Source organism: Chrysemys picta, chromosome 15 (genome assembly GCF_011386835.1).
Source record: "Chrysemys picta bellii isolate R12L10 chromosome 15, ASM1138683v2, whole genome shotgun sequence".
NCBI classification, from domain to species: domain Eukaryota; kingdom Metazoa; phylum Chordata; order Testudines; family Emydidae; genus Chrysemys; species Chrysemys picta.
The window spans coordinates 18802731-18827754 of NC_088805.1; the positions used below are offsets into that span (position 1 = coordinate 18802731).

Sequence of the window (25024 nt, forward strand, 5' to 3'; positions counted from 1 at the left end):
AAACTTGGTTTCAAAAGAATGGCTGCATCTTTGCTTTCCTACTAAAAACCAAACCCACTGTTATTGGACTGTAGGATTTCCCTCAGGCAACATTCCCACATGTTTCTGTTGAAAAACTATTTGAACATCACAGGGGTAGCACTTAGCTAGAAAAGTATGCATGTTGCTGGTGGAGGAAAGTTGTATAGTGTTCTCCGCTGTACCTATGAACTAGGATTAGTAAAAGATAAAAGTCTACATGGAACACAGACTGAAGAGTTTGTGTACGATATACATAACTTGGCCCTTCCTCTTACCAACTCTAAAAAAAATTAGTCTTTGACATCTCACTTAGACAGATGTTACTCCACTTTGTAAATGAGGAAACCGAGGCACAGCAAGGACAAGGAAGTGGCAGAGGCGGGCTAAAACAAAGGTGCCTGCCCCAAAAACTAGCTTCCAGACCATTATGGTAGATTACCTCTGACATAGCTACAGCTAGCCTATTCTAAAAGCATACATGTCTGCTTTGCAAAGCTGCCTGTTCTATTCATATGCTTATGCCGCACCCATCAGCATGGTATCTGAAAGTGTATTAGACTAGACACAAAACACCAGAAGCATCCAAACTCTCACTCAGCTGAGCAAACTAACAGCATACAGCGCAGCTAGGCAAGACAGGAAAAAAAAAAATAATGCTTTTGTAATAATTTCTTTTAAAAGTGCATTAAAGTCCTATATTTTAAAGAAAGGCCAGGGTTCAAAAATGCACTCAACTATTGTATTTAAACCTGTCCCCTGTCACCCATTTTACTTTTAAAACAAGCTCATCAGTTTGCAGTTGTAATTAATGTTCTTATTTATATAGAACTCTTCTTAGGTACAGTAGGTTAGAAGCTGCTAACAGGAAGAGGGAAGTAATTTAACAATTATGTGGAAAAAAGTATCAAGAGATTATGAATCTAAAACCTTGAAAAGCACAATAGAACCTCAGTTCCGAACACCTCAGGAATGGAGAATCTTCATAACTCTGAAATGTTCATAACTCTGAACAAAACATTATGGTTGTGCTTTCAAAAGTTTACAACTGAACATTGACTTAATACAGCTTTGAAACTTTACTATGCAGAAGAAAAATGTTGCTTTTAACCATCTTAATTTAAATGAAACAAGCACCGAAAGTTTCCTTACTTTGTCAATCCCTTCCCCCTTGTTTTTAGTAGTTTTCATTTAACACAGTACTGAACTGCATTTCCTTTTTTGGGGGGGGTCTCTGCTGCTACCTGATTGTATGCTTCCGGTTCAAAATGAGGTGTGTGGTTGACTGGTCAGTTCATAACACTGATTTCATAACTTGGGGATTCTACTGTAGTGTGTAAAACTGGATATGAAAGCCTTTCTATATTTCACTTCATATTTGATTAGAAATATCTTTGGACTGTGTTATAGCTATAGTGTCTGCATCAGAAACACAGTAAGATGGTAGTTCATGAGACTGAGGTATTCCTTCCACCTTTCCCCCTCACCCACAATGTTAGCTAATTGGTAGTAACAGGATTTCAAAAGAAGGCATGGGCCCGGTTTTGCTCATTGGTAGTAAGAGCAAGCTAGCATCAGTTCTTTGAAGCGACCCTACCACCATATAGCAGAATCAGGTTGCAGGGCACTGGTTTTCTTCAGAAGCAATCAACTACTCATAGGTAGCTAAAATGGCAAGGAGAAGTTTAAGGGAATTAAACACCAATCAGGGTCAAATATGCGGTTACTGTTGTACTAAAACTTGAAGATTTAGATTTGTGTTTTAAACAAGCATTTAATACTTATATCCACTACAGTTAGTATGTAGAATTTTTAATACAGGGAGCTGGTTGGGCAGGAAGATGCAGTCAGTTTGTTAGCAGAAACCTACTTTCCTTTCAGTCATTTTATAAAATCCAGTCAATTAACCAATGTTAATTTTGTTGCTTATATTTGCTTCCTCCCCCCCACCCGAGGTAGAAAAACAGTTTGCAGCAAGATGGTTGTCTGGCCTGATCTCACTTATCAAAACATTTGAAATATTCTAATAAATTCACACAGTTTGTTAAAAAGCTAGAATGAATTGTCTGGATAAAATGTAAACAATTAAAGGGGAGAGAAAGGTGACGAGACCCAAGCCAATGGAGTCACTTAACCCATCCAAGCAGTTGTAACATCAACATTGAAAGGAATAGCTGACTGGGAGATTAAAATTTCAAAAAACATTCATGGCCTTTCTGGAAATGTATGATGTTAAATCTCGTATGGCGCCCTTAGAAAATGAATTACAAAAAATGCTATAGCAACTAATGAGTTTAGGGATGAAATTACCTCATTGAAAGTCAAAGCAGCCAACCATAAAAAAAAAAAAAAAAAAAAAAAAAAAACCAAGATGATCTGAAATATAAATTTAGAAATAATCTTTGCATATTAGGCATTGCCAAAGGAAATAACTTAATTAGTTTTCTTCAGAAGCTGGTCCCTGACATTGTAATTGGGGCCTCTGTTCCCAAACTTGATACAGAAAGGCTGTCAGACAAAAAAGGCGGGAAAATAACTCAGGCAAAAAAAGTGGGGAAACTACCCAGACACATGCTCTGAACTGCTAAAATACAACGATACTGAAAGCAGGGAATAAGCAAACAGTCCCTGTGCTGCATATTCCACCCCCCCCCCCCCCACGCCCCCAAGAGGACAGACAGCATGAAATAACACCTCTTTCCAGAAAAGTTTTGTCAGGAAGCATAAATAAAAGATTTGATTGTGGTTTGGTGGTGATCCTCTTCTCACAGAGCGAACTCCTCCAATTCCCACTTCAAAAAGAAAAAAAATTCAAAAGGACTAGTTTAAGCCATCTAAACTAAAGCCTCCATTTAAAAGTTGAAAACTACTGCACTAACAGTTACAGTGTGTGTTTTTACTAGTATAGCCATCTCACTATTTATTACTCATAGCCAAAGACAACCTCATTGACTTTAAGGGGAGCACGATCTCACCTTAGGTGTAAATTACTGAGGCCTAGATGGCTCAGAGAACTGTAATGGAAGCTACTCACTCACTGACTGAAGTCCAACCCACAGTAAGGATGACCAAGAGTAACAATGACTGTAAGTGCTTTGTGGACAGATGTGAACACTGTAAAACCTAAAATTTAATGCTGCTCTTTTCTTTCATTCCACTTCACAAGGTACTCCCTCCACAATTGATAAGCAGTAAAGCACAGCTGCTTGCATGATGCTACAGCTGTTCAAGTGACAGGACTTCACTCTGGAAAGACCAAAAATTGACTGCTTCCTTTTAAATTGTGTTAGATACAAGACAGTCTATGCTAAAATAGAGTACACAGTACTTAAACCCACCAATGCTGGTAGAACATCCAAAGCAGTTACAGGTCTGAATGTCTACAAGTCCCTTGTTCTTACAGCTCACAGAGCAGGATTATACTTTCACTTTATATTGCTTAAAGTTTGGGTTTTAATGTTTTTTCAATTTAGTTTGAAGAATGACTGACAGCTGGCTTAAAAAACAGCAGTAAGGATTAGCTACAACATTAAAGGATTTCAATTTCCATCTTAGTGTGAGAACTGTAAGAATTCAGAAATGCTAAGATCCTAACTCATAAAAACTTGAAACTATAACAAGTTTGACTGGCTTTACTATTTTCACCAAATAGTCAAATGAAGTCTGGTATGAATAAAAGTTTTTCCAAGTTGGTAAGTATGCAACTTTCTACAGCAGACTTAACTTCTCCATCTGTAGTAGCCATTCAGAATCTTTTCATGTGTACATATAAACTAGACTATCTAGACTGGCTTTTAATACTGCAATATTCATTTTCTGTAGCCTGCTGTTAAACCTTATTCTAATACGGTCAGCAGTTTTAGAATGACAGTGATCACAGCAATACAACTGAACATTAGAAGGTGATGTGTACAATATCATCTATGCACAGTTTGTGGTGAGGAGAGATTGAACAGCACAGATTAAATGGAAACAGACAGCTTCAGTGGGTAATTTTTTTAATAACTTTTTAATCCAGGAAATCACAAAAAGAATTGGAAGAACTGCATTCCACCTTCTTTATAAAAGAACCTTCTCACAGAAGGAGACTGTATCTTATTCACCACTACATTAAACCCTATCATAATCACCCTTGTTTTCACAACATCTATTCTACAAGGTTCCATGCTCAGCTCCCAAATGTCTCTTATAAAGAGGGTGGGGGTATGCTTTAGACAGGTTAAAAATATGGTGCACCTTTACAGTATTTAAACAATTACACCAAGTATAGTTTATACAGTTATCACATTATCTAAATATCACCTGGCAACCATACATTTTAAAAGGACTAATGTATAAGAGTATGTAATACCCATGACAGATGCTCTTAGTTACTTAAGAGCATATAAAGATCAGGATTTATTCACCCTCCCCATTTGCAAGTTAATCTCTCAGCTCTTCCAAGTACAATATAATCACAAAAAACTTCTCATTCCATTGCACTACTTCAACCCCCTATGCATAGAAAGGCATATTTATTCTCTATTGGGGAGGGGGGAAGAGAGGGGTACATAAAAGGTATATAAGGAACCTCTACTATACAGGTAGTTTGGATGTCAAGTACTTGAGAATGTTGTAGATTTTTAACATGTCACATAATGTGTCACATATGTCCCAACAGCTTGTGCAGGTGCAAGAGAAGTTGTACAAAGGGTTGTAGACGTTATTCTTACTCCACAAAAATTCAGCACATTTGGGACTTGAACATTAGCATAGTGACAAGCCTATGCTAAAAGCCAATGTGGAGCATGGAAAGTACTGAGTGAGAACGCAAATCACATTTCTACATGTAATGTGCAAAGGCTCTCTTTCCACAAATACATGCAATTTGCTTACATGCACAGCCAGAGTTGAAATTGAGACCAAACAGCTGGGAATGGCTGTCCTGAGAAGATATAGTAACCATTAAAAAAATCAATCTTTCTAAACATAAAATATGAATACAGATGCAACAGAACATTGTTAGTAATAATAAAAGGTAGACAGAAAGTTTTGTTAACAAGTTTCAAGTATTATTCCAGATCTGATTTCAACCCTACTCACTGGAGGAAATGCCCAGAGATTAGGAAGAGAAGTCCACACCCAAGTGTACTTTTAACAGCATTATGGATATTACCAACAGACCCATCACTGCTGCAGCTACTTTTAAAATTAAAATATGAACAGAAATCCATTATTTTTAATTAGCATTTATATTAACATGTGCAGTATTGTATTTTTTTAATTAATTGACTAACAGATACAATGTGCTACATCATCCTGTGCTGCACTATAACACATAGCATAGAGTGGTTTTTTTTTATGTTGAAGTATAAATCTTGCTTGCAAAAGAAGGCATACGTAAAACATGATAGAGTACAAAGTTACCTCTGTATATTTCTGCCCATTCTACTTTGCTCTCCTGGGCATGATACTTATGAAAAGCTGGTCCAAGTCAAGCATGTGAACGTTAGTTGACAGATGACTAGGAAATATTTATGACTACATCACATTTTTATGATGCTCAGGAAATGTTCTGAACATAATTAAGCAAAAAATAGATGAGTGAAAAATTAAGTCTACATACTCAACGTTAGAGACACCAGTGTTCCCCTTAAAATCTCTCCCACATCAAAAGAATTTCTCCATATTGCTAAAGTTCATCTGTGGTGGACCTTTTCATAGGTAACATTTGTTCTTTCTTGTAAATCTGTTACATTCTGTAGAACTGGCAGCTTTTCTATGCTTTTACCGATGTGCACACGTTAGAGCACAGCTGCAAGATAAAAACTACATGCCTAGCTAACGTACGACATCACACCAAAAAATAAATTTAAAAAATTGCACCAACTTGTCTTACTGTCTGCTCTATGTCAATAATGGTTTAGTTTGATATAAAATTGCTAAACAGTTATTAAAAGCAGAAGCTTATTCATAAGCAATTACTATCCCAAATTTGAGTCTGATTTGTAAATGTTTGTGCAACTGTTTGAGTTATTTAATTCTAATGGTAAAAAAACATCAATATTACTAAACTAAAAAAAAAATGTTTTCCTTTATAGCGTTCCTGCAAAGCACTGTTCTGATTTGGAACTGTAAGCTGAAGCTGTTGTTTGTTTAATGAATAGGGAAAAAAAAATTAATAAAAAACCATTCTGATGGAATGTATACCAGATCACCGTACTGTTTTGTGAAAGTGAACTTTAATAGATTTCCATCCTAACTGCAATGCTAATGACAAGATAGCAGTGGACAAGTCTGAACATGTGCTGAGTTTCCTCCTTTGATATTAAGTTACCGGTACAGAGCATTTCCATTTTAATTTAAAGGTTTCTCTTATTTTCAGACACATTTAGTGCAAATACACTCCTTACTGATTATTGTTAGGACCTCCAATGTATGGCTGCTATTACTTGATTTAAGTATAGTGAAATAGTAACACTGTAATAATGAGGATGGAATGCAATGCTTGTCAGATTTTCTTTCAAAAGGTTCTCGCTTACTCATATATAAACTGTTAAACTCTACAAATTAAAAAGGTCACACCAGAGTACCTGATGAAAAAGTTATTAACTCCCTGCTGTGAGGGAATAATGAAAATCCCCTGAAAACATTTCCTATGTGATCAGTATTTCGGGCTTTCATCCCCTCTCTAAAGACTACAAATATTCAGACAGCTTCAATTTCAGAAAGTTCAGTTCTTGAAACGTGTTTGTTCACAAATGTGATTGAATTTCCTGAAATAAAAACAAAAAAGTTTAAAATTGCTCTCAGAAGTACACCACCATGAAAGAGTCAAACCTGCTTTAGGATATTTTAAAGTCAAACAAAAGTTTAAAGCAGCACATATACATGTTAATGCTATCAGAACCTGAAGACATTGAGGCCTGTTATTTTAGGTTGACTCCTATCCTCCATAAAGTTTTTCATAATAGAATTCTCAGTATTTCTACTACCCAACAACTGTTAATTACATTATGTACTCTGAAAACCTGTTAACTGTACTCCTCTCTACCACTGCATACTATAAATCTAGGAGTCAATTAAGACAGGACACATAAGCAGAAGTAATCTTGCCCTGACAGACACTGGTAATTTTCAGCAGTCAGCATTAGGAGTCTCACTGGGAACTGAAGTTGTTAGACAACCTTCAGGACATATTAACCTGGCTAAATAATAAATTTCAACATAAACATTCTTTGATTTCTGAGATCCAAGATGAGTTTGGAATCTCTTTCTGGAAATAAAGCAGAATGGAAAACTTTCCCACTTTAGGGAGGAAGGCTGCATCTTCCCAAGTGACTTGGGTTCCATGGAAGTGACATACTGATCATCCTGGATTAGACAGGTAACACAGAATTCTATAAATGTACTACTTTCTTACTGTCAAGTACTTGTCTGTTCTTGTGTTCTCCCTGATGGGTTCAGTGCCCCAACATGTATTTAAGGCACAAGTTGAGAGTTGAGCGTGTAGATGTTTGCAGGAGATGAGTAGAAGGCCTGAGGCTCTCAGCCCTCTTATTTAATAAGAATCTGGTCTCAAACCCACACCAGTTAGCAGACTAGCTCTGCCTCATGCAGAAGGTGTGTGGTGTGTAAGAGTGGTGTGTCAGGACTGTTTTGTTTCATGGGTTTCTGGAACTAGAAGCTTGTCCAAAGTTCTATGTACAGCTAACGCTTGAAGAAAGAGCACTGAATTATCACTAAAGCTTCCTTCAATTCCTAGTCCAGAGGGATACAAAAAACCCAACTTCAATCTGAATAGGAAAGTCTGGCAGTTGTTTTGACACTGAATCAGCTCCCAAGCGCATCAAAATGCCCCCTAGCAACAACAATGCAGCCCAGTGCTACAGATAACTCTCGCAGATGTACATCAAAGCACCTAAACTAAATCTATGAGAAAGAGAAAGAAAATTAGTTTGTGGAGTTTATTCTGCAAAATCTTTACCCTTGGAAGAGATTGGCAGATGAATATTTTTTAATATCTTTCTAATGATCTGGCTGTATAAGCTGCACAGATGGATGATTTTCAGACCACAGTAGTCTGAATTAAAGGAAAATTATGATAACTGCATAGTCTTCTCAGAGAATTAGGTAGATAGAGCAGGATCTTCCGCTCATTAAAGCAATCTCTCAATAGAGGAAAGTGACAGCTCCTCTTTAGGCACTGAGAACATGGATCATTATTCATAAAGTGAGGAACAGTATTTCTGCCTACCCTCAGCCTGCTTAATGAAGTCAATCAATTCTGAGCTAAGCAAGCTGTTAAGTCCTTTAACTTTTGGCCAAATTTAGGCTTGGAGTGAGTGCAACTCCTTTGAATAGAGTGGAGCTACACTAGTTTACGCTAGGTCTGAATCCAGCCCTTTGTGGGGAAAACAGATCTTTTTAATTCTATAGATAGGCATTTCTAACTTCTAGTTAGTTCTCGTGCATGATCACGTACCTTGAGAAGCCGGAGACTGTCCTCCGCTAACTAACTGACTGGAGTCTCTTTTTCTAACAAAAGAAGATATGACCAAGAAATTCCCACCCAGCTGCCTAGTGTTTAAAGGAATCAAACCCTTCTTTTTAAATATATCACACATGCAGTCTTATGCAAATCACCCACTGGCAGCTGCATAGGTCTGTCTTTCACACGTGGATTTGGAGTCTATACTCCCTAGAATTGTTATACACTTGAAAAGCGAAGGATCCTCCTCCTGTCTTCAAGCTTAGTTCTTTATTTTCACCAGGAGCCCAAGCTGAACTAATCCAGGGAATGAAACTCTTGGAACCACTCTGGCGACAAAGAATGGCAGGCCACATCAGACTCCTAAAGCTACAGGTTCTCAACCGGTTTCGAACAGGGAAATGTCAGATAACCACTTTCAACAAGAGTAATCTTGTCCTCAGATGCATCCCAGTATCCTTGGAATCCCATGGCACTTCAAAATAGGGACCAGAATAGGGTTTATGTAGTGCATCTGAGGAGAGCCCAGGCACAAAGAACTTCGAAAGTCTGATTCAGTGGTAAGTGATGACTAGGCTTGGGAAGTCAGGATCAAAAGTGTGCCAAACTTGGCTATTTCATATCACAGGTGCTTATGTGACCTGTTTCCTTTGTTTCTACATGGATGAAACTCTAACTTCAAGTTTCATGTTTGTACAAAATCTCTACATATCATGTGGTTTCTACCTGGAACCATAAATCAGAGCAGGCTCACTTGAAACTGGACCAACAGATGTTCCACGGTCCATGAACCTAGGAATAAATTTCAATTCTGGAAGAGAAACCAGAAAAATCATGCAGTTTTGGTTTGTGCTGCAAAAATAGTTTCTCAGAGTTCTAGACAGGACCCACCACTTGAGAACTACTCCATTAAGCCTGATTTTTTTTAATATAGTTTTAAGTTCAAGCTTAAAAACAAAAACAAAACAAAAAACCACCAACTCACATAGCATGGTGTGCTTTAACCTGAGTCCGGCAATTGCGCCCCCAGTAGCAATCAGGACGTGATGTGACAGTCACTATAAAATAAACCACCATAATATCACATTTATTGCATAAAGTAATGATTAAAGATGTAGCAGATGACAAAAGTCAATGTAGCTGAAATACATTAGGATCCACTGCAGTAAATGGCTTTGCTTAGGTGTTGCTGGGGTCAGAAAAGACCTCTTGCAAGAAACTGCTTTAAGTAATACCAGTTTCCTGTCATTTTTACAAAATACATATTGAAGCACAGAAAAACCCATCATGCATTGGGGGCAAACATGGACCAGCCCTCTGCATAATGACTTGATCCTGCACCATTGAAGCCACTTGGAGTTTTGCCACTGACTTCAGTGGAAACAGGATCGGGCCTTAAATACATAAGACATCATGCACCAGTTACAGTTTAGATATACTTCAAAACAGAATATGTAGTGATTATTTTTGTTTCTGTAGTTTTGCCACAGCTATAATGAATGTATAGCTGAGCAGTCAAACATGCCTCCCTAAGCAGATAAAATGTGACTTATAAAACTTAAACATACTAGGCTGGCCCGTCTGCCCCATGCTGTGTTGAAACTCGCAGCAGCATACTTAGCGGGTAATTGAGTGGAGAAGCTGTTGCTAACAACAAGGACTGTTTGGAAAAAAGAGTTGCAGTGCATAACTGAGTTAAAAGTAGATTAATGGAAGGGCTCATCTGTCCCCAACAGACTGTGGACACATTGGAATTGAAGGAGATACAATTGCCCCTACTATCTTATAATGAAGCTCTATACTGCTCAGCAGTTTTAGAATGCAGGTTGGGAGGAATTCTTGTAAACAACTAACAACATGAGCCAATATAGTCAGATATCATTCAGAAAATATCAGCACCTGATTTGCATTTAAATGTGCAAAGAATTTATGATAACTAAATTATAGTCAACAGCTAGTTGTTCTTATATATTATGCTTTAATTTTGAAGTATTTTAGTATGCCCTTTAGTCCTCATAAATATTAAAAATTTTAAAAAATAACAAGCCATATTGGAGGCGAAGAATCCCCTATGAAGGTTTTGGCACTAGCCGCTCTTTGAACTGGTAACACACAAGCTTTATAACAACTCGTGAGTAAGGCAGCCAATGTAAGACCTCACTCCTGCAAAAGGAACCACCGACTGCCTGCAACAGGACTACACCTAGGTGAAAGGACCTGCATGGGAGGATCCATTTAACTGAAAGAGGTTTGACTCTGAGTTCCCAGGCCTGCACAGTCATGGATCAAATTAATTTTTCCCCATTCCTCACCTGGCAATTCAGCAGCAGGAATATTCTGCCTATACTGGTAGGCGAGCTCTCGGAAGCTGCGGAGGCCACAACAATAACAAAGCACTGTGTTCCCAGTAATTCTGTAATCTGGAGAACAAGCCAGTTTGTACACAGCATTAACTTAAGTCTCATTTAATCTAACGTCTCAAAAAAATGCAGTGACCGCTCTGAGCATGTACACAGACAGCTTAGGAAAGCAGGATAGGTTTAGCACAATCCACTATTACTTATTGAAATGCATGCATGCAAAATAAACATAAGAATGAAGAGACTTACCTGACAGCATAAAAACTTCTCTTTGAAGAGCTAAGAGACTTTCATTTAACATGTTTTTCCATGTAAAACCCCTGAATGCCAGGTATTCCTGAAACATGGAATTTAAAAATGTGTATTTAGAAGAGGCTAAGAGATATCAATGTAACAAAAATGTAAGTCTAAATAGGTTTTCAAAATGCATTTCATTGTATATTTTTAATCCAAATTATTGATATTTCTTTAACCCGACTACCAACATTACCATTGTCAGATCACCGATACTTATAGTCAATACTCTATGTTCACCATGACCCTTCTCCCACAAAGACTAATGTGGGTATTTAGCTTTAAGCATTCAAGTAGTCCCACTGCAAGTAAGCGTGTGTGTAAGACTTCACAGGATTGAAGCTTAATCATGCTAGGCAAGGTCCTGGTCCATTAGAGTCAATGGCAAAACTTCCATTGACTTCAGCGGGGCCAGGATTTTACCCAGTGTCCTTAGCTAAAGACAACATAAATCATGGCCAGGTACATAATATTTGGCATATACTTTAAGTTAAAATTAACTCGAGTGGAGGAAAAAATTGTAATAAGCCTAATTTTCTTTGCAGATTTTTTTCCATTATTAAGCTTTTGGACATTACACTTTTTATAGACCTTAGGAACCGGTTTTCTTAGCAAGTCATCATTGATATGTATAAAGCTGTAACACCGGTTTGCTAGATGCATCTGAATTCCAGAAGGTGTCTTTCAGTCATTTAATTTCAACGTGATTTCTCTGGTGTTTAATCATTGCCACACCTGCGCCAGAAGTGCAAGTTGGAGAAATAAATCTCCATGATTATGGAAAAGTAATTTTTCAACTTGTTTTGGGGAGAAAGAGCAGGGAGAGGGGAGTGCTCAGGATAGCTTGGAGGGAATTCTAGTTCAAATCGTTACACTTCCTCTGGTACAGAAATTGAAATGGCTAAAAGATGACCCAGAAATAAATACAATACTTCCGGCTGGCCATTTGCTCAATGAGGTAAGTTTTACACTTGGTCGGCTCTGCTGAAAGCTGAAGAACTATTTAGTTTGCCTTTCAGAGACCCACTGGTGGCACACCTAAAACTGCCAACCAGGACACAGCCCTATTGTAAAGATCACCACATGCAACATTGCTAGTGAACACCTTTCCCCCACCCTTACAGAAAGGATGTTTAGTAACATCAGTTTAGTGCTGGTGCAGAGCAGATGATACCACAGTGACACACTGAGCCAAAATCCATCATCCAGGAACTGAGTGCACTTTAGGCTTAACAGACCACAATATAAAATCCCTATGTGTATGTGTGTGTACAGGTATGTATACATAAACACACACTAGATAGTAATTACACTCTACTGGGTGAACACTCTGTCTAAATCCTTAAATATGTATTTATACACAATCTAAGCATGTAGATTATTTCATGCCACTGGCCTGCTGGGTGACTTTGGGAAAGCCACTTCATCTTACTATTCCCATTTTACAGATGGGGAAACTATCACACTACATCAGAGCAAGGTATTATTATATACAGTAGAAGCCTGACTCATTAACAGCTCAGAGCAGTTACTGTCCATTGTGTCTTCTCCTGCACTCTTCTCAAAGAGATGTACCAACATGAAAGACTGAACACATTCTTGATGTCTTTATTCAGTCTTCTAAACTCACTCTGTCTTTGAAAAGAATATTTGCCTGAGTAAGAGTTAATGGATTAGGCTAATGGTGTTAAAATGACGCGGAGTTTGGGGGTGAGGATGAAGTGATTAAATGTAAAACAAAATATAACTCATGGAATTTGAGTTAAAGATAATGTTAGTTGTGCCTAGACACTACCTGCATCTCCAGACAGTGAATGAACAAACATCACTCAATTGCTGCTGGACCTACCCACAATGGGATGGAAAAAGGAGAAGAGTGTCTCCTTCTGGATTTCTTGCTTTAAACACCTGGTATGTCACAGTCTCAGTGTTGCATGTTCTCATGCTCATATCCAACATATAGTGATTTTTAAACATACCTTTAGAATATCCGACTCATAATGGTTGTTGTTTAGGATTCCATCTAAACACTTGTCACCAAGATTTATTTCTGTTAAGAAGAGGAGAAATTATCTTTGTTTTGCAATTTCTAAATAAGTTTTTCTTATTCTGTAACAAAGATGGACTTTTATGAACACAGTATATGAGTTTATGCAAACACATATTGAAGCATATCATATAACATCCCAACTTTAGGAACTGATCCAAGATTAGCTACTAAGCAGCTCACTACTCATTACAGTCCACAGGAGCCACTGTTGCTCAGTACCAATTAACAATACAATAACCCGTTAATTGTGACTTCTACTACCCATTTTAAAGGTATAGTCTAAAAGTTTTTGAAGTGGGTAAGTGTCTTCTCTAACATCTTAAGATCTGGCTCTCAATGTTCTTATGTTGATTTGTATGTTTTTCTCCTTAGTCTGAAATGTTGCAAGATTCTCTTTAATACCCAAGGTGCTATTTATAGTCACAAAAGTAATTTGATCGCTTGATCTGATAGGACGTCAGTGTTAAAGCATGTCAAAGCTAAGGATTATACATTTAAAGAGTTACATGTATTTGGAACATGACAACATAGATTCCTCTCTCTTTTTCTGTGCCATGACTGTGATTGAGCTAAAGCCTAATCTGAACTACAACATTACATTTACATTAGAAAATTAAGCTTGGTAAAATCCAAGTAACCGAGACACTATTGTATGCAAAGTAATTATAGCTGATACAGTGATTCTCCTGCCATACCACAGAATGGTGCCAAGCAGCCAAAACATGCCATCCGAGTGCAGCCCCAGTACAAGTGACAGAACGGCTGTAGACAAACTGTGCCTGTGAACACAAAGAAAAGTCACGATCAACCCAAGGCAGTCACCACTGTCTGGGTATTTTGGTCTTACAAAGCAGCATAACAACCCAAAGATCATAGGGCTTTACACAAAACACTGCTCCTCTGTACAACTAACCTGACATAAATGGTGGCTATATGAGAAATGTTACAATACAAAAAAAACCCAGTCAGCTAATGCATTTTGCTGTATCACTATGACAACAAAGATATACAAGTCTTTCCATCCACACTATTGTTGAAAAATGCTAATATATTTCAAAACAATTTGCATTAATTGTGCTTAGAGTAGAGATATAGGAGAACAACCTCCCTCTCTTAATTAAACCCCACAGAAGCTGGAAAACCCTCTCTTGTAACAGCACATGATCTGCTATAGTTAGAATGTCTTTCAAATAGACCTAGGATTAGCAATCAGAATTACATTTGTTTTTAGGATAATAAAGTTTACTCACATTGCTGAGGGGCAATATTGGGATTCTGTTCACGCTCTGCTCTTCGGTCTGGCATTGGTTGAAAACAGCACGTGCATATTACATGACTTCCTTGAGAAGGACAAACATACTCCTGGACAGCTAGATTGAAAGAAATAAAACCCCAAAGAATTATATAATATGGAACCACAGTACCAATGAGTGTTAGACACACACATCAGCATCCAAAGAGCAGAGGAACTTGATACTTAAGCAATATCACTAAAGTTTTTAGAAGGCTATACAGAAAAATAGGGAAATTGGCATTAAGGCTTCTAAACAATATACCTTTTTACACTATTAAACTAGAAGACTTTTATTTAATACAGGGAAATAGCTTAAGAAAGTAAAAGAACCAATTGCTCCTAAACAGTGTATTTTGGGCAATACAGCTGTAAGTTTTCTGCTTGTACATTTGAGTACATATCTCTCTCATCACACATATACATGCAGACTCTAGAGTTGACAAGTCAAAGCCAATGAATGATTTTTTCAATCAGCTTTGAAACAGCAGGAGAAAAAGCTTGAAAACCTTTTGATACCACTTTGATTTTGATGAAACCTTCACAATTTTATCCACCAGCAGCAAAATCAAGACTGTCAACCCACAAGATGAAGAATGGAGAACAATTATTTCAGATGACCCTCATCAGTTGATGTTCTACAACTTATTCCCCTCCCTGGGAAATCCAACTAAACCCTAGTAGTTAGTGGATTATTTATTACCCTGAGTAGAGTCATCTACACTCACCCTGTAAGCACTACAAATCCTGTACGCTTTTGAACCTACACCACTGATAACTCCAATATGGAGTGTTATAAATCTGCTTTTGTAGTAGGGGTTTGACTTTTGCTGAAATTCACAAAGACACAGATTATTCTATACTCCCACAAGGGTGACAGAAAATGGTTCGACTCAGCTATAATGTATAGCTATTTAAAGACAGAGCACATAGTATTTGTTAAATAAATAGGAAAGGCTTGACTTATCCCCCAGTAACCCAGGAAAGTCATCTTCACATCTCAAGACTCTAGGGAAGATGCTGACTTTCACAATACCCCAAGAACGTGTCCTTTCCTCATAAGTGACATGTGTTTCTTAGTGTCCCAGTACCATGTTAACAACAAGCTTTTCATCACACTGACTTGCAGGAAAGTTAGCAGACGTCGATGGTGCATCTCCCAATGCTTGCAATCCTCCTGCTTCCCCCTCTTGGCCTGGGCAAGGAAGTGGCGGAATGGAGTGTCGGCGATATCCTGGGCACTGTCTGCACACTATATAAGGCTGACTGAAAGGAAAGACACAATCAGGTTATTGGATTTTATATGTATAGTTTCCAGAATGGATTCAACTAGCTATTTGTTTCTGGTTTTATGAAGTGTTAGCCTAAGCCCAGTAGATAAAATCTGGATATGGAAGCTTACGTGTTCAGCAACACAGATCACGTGAAGCTAAGTATTGAACTCCTAGTTCCTTTCAAAGTAGAAAGGGTAAAATAAAAAGACACAATTATTTCAGAGTATCAGAGGGATAGCCATGTTAGTCTGAATCTGTAAAAAGCAACAGAGGGTCCTGTGGCACCTTTGAGACTAACAGAAGTATTGGGAGCATAAGCTTTCGTGGGTAAGAACCTCACTTCTTCAGTCAGACTTGCATCTGAAGAAGTGAGTTTCTTACCCACGAAAGCTTATGCTCCCAATACTTCTGTTAGTCTCAAAGGTGCCACAGGACCCTCTGTTGCTAATTATTTCAGAAGCATTTAAAGTTTTTTAGTTCCAGAAGTGAGTGCAAGTTGCCCTAGATTGTTTTTATTTACACTGAGCCCACAAGTGAGCTGACGCTTTCCAAGACCTACAAATGACACAATGCTTGCCTTGGCTTCCAATCCAAGAAGGCGTAGGATGGGAGGAAAAGGAGGACAAAAAGTTACAACAGTATGTGGTGATTTAGGGCCAGATCCACCATTCTGTTCCACTCCATCCCCTTGGCACCAGAAACTTGGCTTAGCCAACCAGCTGGAAATCCTCCTTGTATCTGGGAATCCTTCAGGAAAGCACTCGCTGCTCAACTTCACCCACTACTGGACCTCTGGTGGAGAGGGAATGCCCGGGGCAGAAGGCAGCACGGCTGGAGCTGTTCACTGATGATCTTGGGCTACTTTAGGTGGTGCCATGACCTGGATCAGCTCCCTGCTGCCTTTATAAATAGCACTTTATCTATCGGTTTTGAGATTATTATAGAGGTTCCAAAACTGAACTTGAAAACAAAAATTAAATCAAAACCGAATCCTGACAATGATCATGGAAACATACTGCCAGGGCTTCAAAATGAGGGACGCAGTAAAGATTAAACCCCAGTTTTGCAAATGGCTGCAGCTAACAACACAGTGCTCTAGCCTGGTTTGAGACTGCCAGCACTCAGACCCAAACTAAAGCTAAGCCAATGCACATACCTGATATCGGAGGATTCACTATCTACATCCGACAGTTCCAGCAGATCCTCAGAACTTCCTTCTTCATCTGAAAATGACCTTCGCACTTTAGGCTGCAGCATGTCTTGAGTGATTTTGTTTCTGGCATCCATACTACGTACATCCTCTTCATTACGACACTTATCTGCAAAAGAAACACAAATATGAACATGAAGAAAGAGATAGCTGTAAATCATCAAATCGACTACTCCAGACCAAAATCATCTCCATCACCTTGCAAGTTTTTAAACAATGTACATAGTATTTATGAATATGTGACTACAGTATTTGTAGCTATGCAATACATCCTAGAATGTTCACGTAGCTGACATTTTATAAAGTCACAAGCACGAGACTGAAGCCTGGAATTCGTAATTCTAGTTCCAGCTCTGCCAATGGCAGTGTATGACCTTGGATAAGTCAGTTAGGATGAAATTTTCAGGAGTGGGTGCTTAAAGTTAGACAATTAAATCCAAATTTGAGCATCTTAGTGGCTTGTTTTTTCAGAAGTATCTAACTTCAGGAAGCCTCACCTCTCAATGCCTCTCTTTGACAATACCTCCCTCCCTCTCATAATGAATTTAGCTTCACATTTGTTAAGTGCCTTCAGGTCTAGTATTATAAAAAGGTTCCTGTAATAAATTGCTTCCAATTCTCAGGTATTTGAATATTACACTTTATTCTGACATACTAACTGGCTGTTGGTTCTTTTTCTCTTATGCAACATGAGAGCAACAGGCAAAATAGTAGGAAAGGCACAGAAGGTTTGATGGATAAAGATCTTTTTCTCTGTTTATACACCTATTTCACACTTAATATCTGAAACATGCTGTATATGTAAGTATATTAAATACACTTCCAACTTGCCTGGATGTTGGATTAGATAGGCTTCAACCAAGTTATTCAGTATATGGTTCTTACAGATACGTTCAACTGGACAACGGCAAGTTGGACAGAGAGAAGACCGTTCCATCCACCCTGAGTAGCAGGCAGCACAGAAGGTGTGCATGCAGGGCTGCAAGCTGGAAACACAAACAGGTTTACATCAGAGGGACAATGAGAAATCTCAAGACTCAAAACAGGCCTTTTACATAAGCTTTAAATACAAAAGTATTTAAAAAGCATGGTCCTTTGATTTCTGTTTAGATAATCAAGAAATATCAAAGAACTTTATGTAATGATTTGTATGGAAGTCTGTTTTTCCACAGTGAAGATCTGTTTCACAAGAGGCCAGGACTACACAGGAGATTTGAATTGGTGACCACATTTCCATTACCAATCAGCTGACAGATGTTTAGCAGTCTATTGGATATTAGTGGATAATCTCAGGATTTACTAGATTGTAGAAAGCATATCTACAATATAAAGTAACCCACATTCATAATTAGCGTCATATTATTGTAAGTCTTGTCAGAGACCAAGGATTTAATATAGACTGGAGCTGGAATCACTCTACTCTCTTCATCCACACTTCCCGGACTGCTGTGCTATTAATCTAGCACCTTTGATTACTGAAGGACACTGCTTCATTTTTTAAATTAACTTTAATAATTGTTCAATTACTTATAATCCCCTATAATTTTGAGCCTTTTCCAAATATATACTTGAGGCAAAGATGCTCACCTTTCCCATATCGAGATGGGAAAGCATCCATTAAAAACCACACACTTCAACTCGCATCTCATGTTCAGTTTGATCTGCTTTTCTGGCTAAGCTACCTGATACACTCCACTTCACTTCGGCTGGATAGTAGTTTTCCCATCATAAAATGGTAATGTTGATTAAAGAAGAGTCAAAGCCTTGTTTAACCGGCCACTGGCCAAGTGAACTAGAATTCATCATGAGATTTGCTATACCAGATTGAGTCAATGGTCCATTAAATCCTGTATCATGCCTCTGACTGTGGTCTATGCCCAAGGCTTTGTAGGATGGTGAACACTTCTACCATTTAAGCTTCTTTGAAAGTCCCAGCCTAAAGCAGCTAGCTAATTGTTCAATACTGTACGGTGGGGGAAGTGTACATGTTGAAATCCTGGTATATACACTGCATAAAAAGAGAAAATCTTACCAACTCTCAAGAGAAACTAATAGTTTACAAAAGACAAACCTCCACTACCCCAAACAGCAGTTATTGCATTCTTTGTATTAAGTCCCATGTAATTACAGAAGCTTCTTTTTAACTATAAGTACCTGACACAGTCATGCAGCAATTCCTGGCAGATAATGCAAGTGAGTGTTTCTTCCATTTTGTCTGGTTTCACATTTGTTGTTTTTGCACCTTCAGATCCAGCTTTAATTATACATTGATTTGGAGCGGTCATCTGAAGGTATGGACTAGCACTCTCATCTGCAGAGAAGATATATCTCAGTGTTATAACAATAGATTACATTGACCATGGATGTCAGAGCCTGCCTATTTAATGTTACTCAATTAAGCCAAAAAGCTAAGCATTATGATTCATATCTGCTTCCATCACTAGTGTTGTCACAAAGCTGATGTCCTTGCTTTGCAGACTGATCTCTGCACAGTCTTACAGCCACAGCCATTATTTTCACTGAGCCAGCAACAGAATACCAGGAAGCCTGGAGAAGGTCTGAAATCAGCAATATTTGGGCCCTTTAAGTCAGCGGTTCTCAAACTTTTGTACTGGTGACCCCTTTCACATAGCAAGCCTCTGAGTGCGACTCCTCTCCCCCCCCCCAATAAATTAAAAAACACTTTTATATATTTGACACCATTATAAATGCTGGCTGCAAAGTGGGGTTTGGGATGGAGGCTGACACTTCGTGACCCCCTGAGGGGTCCCGACCCCCAGTTTGAGAACCCCTGCTTTAAGTCATACTTTGTGAAAAGTAAACATATTTGCCCTCATGTAATAGAAGCCCGAGGGCACGTGTTTTTAAAAACCAGATTGCAATACCTATATTATATCTATATAGATATATATTATTCAGAACACAATAAGGTTTTATATACCATTTAAACAAATCCTTTAAAGCCCTTCTAGGTTATAGGAGTGCATTTTGGACTCATTTCACTTCAGCAGAGAAAAAAGTAATAATAGTCTTAAACTTTCATAAAATATAGTTAGAGTCTTGGATTCTAATCTAGACTGAACCCACTGAACTGCCTACTGAGCCCTGGTAAGTCATTTCAGATCCCTGTGTTTCACTTAACCCAAATGGAATTCTGTGAAAAATTAACAAGCCACCCATGTACGTAATTGGAAGCTTCTGATTCCATTACAGAGTGAGTGTCAGTCTTCTTTCAAATCATTTTAACACAAGATTAAATAGAAGACTACATCTTATGTCACATAATACTGTAATATACTAGCCTCCTTTTATTTTCTTCTTTGCAGGCTCCAAGTCCTCCTCCTCTTCCCTTTGAGGCTCTGATGTAGAACTTTCATTTTTCTCTTTATCAATGATATTTGAAGTGATAGTGGAAGTTTCACTATTTGCATACAGCTGTCCTTGTTCTTCATGTGATGCTCCAGGACACCTAGGTTCTAGAGTGGGGAAAGCAGGCACAGGAATGAAAATAGAGGACTGTGATCCTATAAAATGAAAGCAGAGATTATTAACAGATGTATACAAAGAGGGAACACTGAAGAAAAAATATATTTCCCATGACACATGCCCATCCCAATTCAAACATCATTTGAATGAGAAAAGGCCATGTCAAACCACAAGTATGCTGGCATTGTTTGCATGATTATATGGTATATCATCTGTCCTAGTTTTCCCAATATACCTGATTATTTGGAGAATCTGTAAAGAAACTGGTACAGAATCTGTAAACACTCCCCATCTAAATAGAAGTGCTTATAATTCATTCATAAAAATATGCTCCAGGCCAGTACTTAGTAATAAAGATTCAGTCTTGGAGTGATTTTATTCTCTCTCTCTCTCACATGCGCACACACACAGCCCCCCCCCCTCCTTCCACATATGCAGCCTACCACAGAAGTGGTTGAAGAGTCTGGGGGGAGCACAAATAATATGCAGAGTACATCAAGGCTAAGGCACATTTTGAACAATACTTAGGAAGGAGCCAGTATGGGCAGGCAGGGCCAGATTTGCGATCGGATGTTGCAGTATTTGAAGCGTTTAAGCAATCTGGGGATGGAGTAAGGTCATGAAACAGGATGCAGTATAGGTGCACAAAAGATTGAGGGTACGTTGAAGGTCAGGAGGCAGCCTGCCGTGATCATGTAATTTGGTAAATTGGAACGACAGCATGAGTGGATTTTCACTTGATTAAACTGGGTGGCAGGTGGGTAGCTGGAAAGGATCCCCAGAGGAACTGGGGATCACTGCTGGGAACATCATTTACATCTTCTAAATAATTGTCTTTTGTCCTATTTGTCAGATTAAATGATCAATGTGGTCCCTTCTAACCTTAAAAATCTCTGAATGGGAGAAAGTGGACTGGTGAATGGCAGCAGCAACAGTGAGGATTAGAATGCATGCAAATATTCAGTTGTAGTTAGCTTTGTGATGTGATCTGTATAGTTTCAATAAGTTTACACGCCAGCTTGGTGAGGGGAAAAAATCCCCAACAGCTGCATCTAAGTTCCATGGTGAAGGCTGCAAAATTAAAACACTTAATGATTGAAATGCATCGTCTGTGTCCTTGAATACACACAATTCTCACAATTGCTTTTCCGAGCCACTAGGACTAAACCTATGATTTTCTTATGGAACAAGTTATTAAATTAACTACCGATCAGGTGCTTTGACTTGAACTTTTACAGGGATTTTGATCATTATCATTTTATCCTCTACAGTAAGAGATTTGTTTCTTAGGATTCAACAGAAGAGTCATAATTTCTGAGGCACCAAGCTTACAAACACTGCACACAATACCCTTACCAGATGTTGAAGGATTATCCTGCTCAGCAGATGCCCGCTCGATAAGAGAGGTAGAAGAAGCATTAAAGAGGTTAGATGTAGAAGTAGATGGCTGTGGTTCCTCATAGCAAGACTGAGTGGCTGGCAGTGATGAGGTAATTTGGGTTCCATCATCACTTCTTCCTATATGTGAGGTATCTTTGGTCAGATGGCAAGTATTTTCTACATTAGCTTCTGTAACAGAAAAGGGAGTGGAAAGAATATCTCTCTGATAGGCAACCTCAAAAGGTCATGGCTTCAACAGAGTCAATTAACAGGATTTGAAGGAATCAAGCTCTCTTAAAACAGCTACAATTAGTCACAACCACTCATCTCCCTTTCTTTAGTCTTGAACTAATAGTTTTACTTACCTACTGGTTCTTGTGTTACATCTTGTTTTGCATTGAAGGATTCATAGAGATAAGCAACATCTGAAAGGAGAGAAAATGGCAGAAATTTTATTATAAAAGTGTTTTTATTTCTCTCCCTCTTACTCTCACCAACTCCTACCCACAGGTGGCTGCTTCTCATATGTTTCCTACAATGGAGAGGGCAAACAGGAGATTGCTGTTATAGCCAATGTTAATGCTGCTACTTAGGAGGTAATTAGGAACAGAACAGCTAGATCTATTCTTCTCAGACCAAGCCGAATGGCTGTGTGTGAAATTTAGCTTGTGCCAACCATAGAAATTGAGGCTTAAACACTTCCTAACTATAAATTCTGCTGTGTCAAGATAAGCTGTGACTACTCTTACTAATACAACTGTACTGGATGTTCTCTGCAGAAGGCTGAGAGGTGAGCTCTAACTGTTCATAAGTTCAATTTTTTATATAATTTTCCTTAGAGTTTATTGTAAAAAGTTTAAAGTTAACAATCAAATTCCATACAACAGTTTAAGCCACTACCCAAATGCTATTCACCGGCTAACCCAAAACCTACTTATGAAGCAAATCAGAGCAAATTCTTTTCTTCCCCAGCCTATGGGAACCCTCCAGCTTCCTGACAGAACTCCACAGATCCCATTGTGTCTCCTTGCTTTTTATCCTCAACCATTTAGGTCCTTCCAACACCCTCTACATTTGCACTGTGATCAATCTTAGTAGCAAAGAACTATGCAGGATTCTTTTTAGACTGTTTCAGAATTGCTTAAATAAGACAACTATACGTGCCAAAGCTAAGCTCACTCTCAGTCCTTCAAGGCACAGGGGATGAAAAAAATCAGGACTCAGAACATTAACTGAATGATAGGTACTAAGGCACTAAGCAGCCCTGTTCAAATACATTTTAACTAAAAAAAATTAATACCTCAGAACATCTCAATCTATCGTGGAACAACGGGATAAATGAATTCCTCAACTAGTATTGACTGCTACAGTGAAATCCCCAAAAGAGGATCAACAAAAGAGATAGTGGATATAAAGATATAGATTTAGAGTGTGTGCGCATGTGTCATTGCTTTCCTGTAAAATTGACATCACAAATTGATAAATCCAGATTCTAAAAACTGATGGTGAGGTTACAAAAGGGAATTCAGGTTCCAACAGTTACATGCATCTAAAATAAACTGTGGACAAACAGCTTATAAATTTTCCTGTCGTGGCATAGTTGCAAACATAAATTCTAAGACATTTAGACTTTCTTACACTTTAGACAAATCTCAGGCACCAAATTCATCAGGGGCTTCAGTTTTATCTGGAGTTTTAATACCACACTCATCACAGTAGTATTTATCTCTTCATAATAATTCCTGATCATATGACAGTGTAATAACTCGTTACACTCCCAATCTGCCCACTATAAAATTTCATTTCAGAGATTTACATTCCTGTTTTGGACATAGTAGCTAGAATGTAGTATTTAAAATACCTATACCTTTAATCTGTTATAAAGGAAACTTCAGAAAACTGAACATTTTTTACTGAAGTAACAAATGCTAAATACTTTATAACTAATTTCCTCCTCCTGGGTTGGACCCAGGAGATCTGGCTTCTATTTCTGGCTCTGCTAATGACATACTGCATGACCTTTAGCTTGTCTCGCCACCTCTCTTTGCCTCCATTTCTCCTCCAAGCCTTCATTTATCTTGCCTCATTAGACTGTAGGTTTTGTAGGGCAGGGGCTATTTCCTACTATGTGTTTATAGAGTATCTAGCAGAATGAGGCCCCAATTTCAACCAATGGCTATAGGCGCTACCATAATACAAATAAGAGAGGATGATGACGATGACTAGAAAAGGCCCCCAGAATCATGAAAAAGTTTGGTTTTAATATTAAAAAGTGACTTGCTCTAGCATTCACTGAGTAGCTCTATTCTCACCATCTGATATTCCCTTGTATCCCTTATGACTAGCCAACGCCATTTAAAAAAAAAAAGATATCTGCTTACTGTTTTCTGGCTCATTCTTCCTGTAAACAACATAGATCACATCCCCAGTCTGCAAAGAGCATGTCTGCTTCTTAACCACTTTCAGTTTATTAATTACTGTTCCATTAGTGCTGCAAAGAGAAAGATCGTTATTTAGCCCAAATGCTTTCATAATTATCATGGGGGTTTATTGGGAGAGGAAGAAGGAGGGGGGGGGAAGAGAGAGATATTAGCAGAGAAAATCATTGGTACCCACCCCCCACCTCCAAAAAAAAAAAAATGTAGCCAAGATTAAGAGAAGCCAGATAACTGAATGGGAAAAATCTGCCCTGCAGGCCTGTTCTGTAGAGTTGCTGAGGACTTCATTGCTAGTTTGTGGCTCCTGGTAAGGAAACATGTGGCTAATGGACAGACAGACAATGATCCCTTACATTTGGAGAATGGCTCAAAATAATTAGAGAATTGCTCCCTACGGAATGAGCTCAGCTAAGATAAACGGAAGACAGAAAGGGACAGAAGTAGTAGAACATCTCAGGCATCTATCTGAAAGTGCTAAATTGTAGTGTTGGGATTAACATTGATAGGAAGGACTCTCTTTTAAACTGTTTATGGGGTGGAAGACCCCATTTTCTGTACAACTAGGGACCTCATGCTGGCCCCTCTCTCCTTCCTCCTCCTCCTCTCAGATGTTGAAAGTTTAAAATGCCCAAGGTTGCAGATGGTAAATGATTCTGGTCATTGATGACTCTAGTCAGTTATTTTATTCTTATTTGAGTTAGAAAATGAATTGCTGGTATGACTTCTATAGACCTTTAAAAAAAAAGTTTTCAA

The 25024-nt window shown here is 38.3% G+C and overlaps 1 protein-coding gene across 26 annotated transcripts in view; it reads right to left on the minus strand.

The window, feature by feature from the left end:
- Window positions 1-3999: 3999 nt before the first annotated feature.
- The window catches only part of CHFR (checkpoint with forkhead and ring finger domains), a 31304-nt gene continuing 10279 nt past the window's right edge, over window positions 4000-25024 (minus strand). For 3 of the 26 annotated variants that reach the window (XR_010592881.1, XR_010592882.1, XR_010592883.1), the window contains exons 4-19: window positions 24215-24324; window positions 22199-22258; window positions 21810-22022; window positions 20270-20443; window positions 19122-19278; window positions 17799-17953; window positions 16914-17076; window positions 15607-15749; window positions 14443-14562; window positions 13888-13971; window positions 13122-13192; window positions 11098-11185; window positions 10801-10908; window positions 9474-9546; window positions 9215-9299; window positions 4000-6773 (exon numbers count right to left, since the gene is read on the minus strand). Coding sequence is in view for 20 of the 26 variants with exons in the window: in XM_065568486.1 (XP_065424558.1) it covers window positions 7884-7929; window positions 9474-9546; window positions 10801-10908; window positions 11098-11185; window positions 13122-13192; window positions 13888-13971; window positions 14443-14562; window positions 15607-15749; window positions 16914-17076; window positions 17799-17953; window positions 19122-19278; window positions 20270-20491; window positions 21810-22022; window positions 22199-22258; window positions 24215-24324 (1813 nt within the window). In the remaining 6 variants the exon portion in view is untranslated. Of the gene's footprint in view, window positions 6774-7745; window positions 7930-9214; window positions 9300-9473; window positions 9547-10800; window positions 10909-11097; window positions 11186-13121; window positions 13193-13887; window positions 13972-14442; window positions 14563-15606; window positions 15750-16913; window positions 17077-17798; window positions 17954-19121; window positions 19279-20269; window positions 20492-21809; window positions 22023-22198; window positions 22259-24214; window positions 24325-25024 lie in introns of those variants that run through there. The other 23 variants (XM_005308612.5, XM_065568492.1, XM_065568493.1 and 20 more) reach the window with 17 other exon arrangements.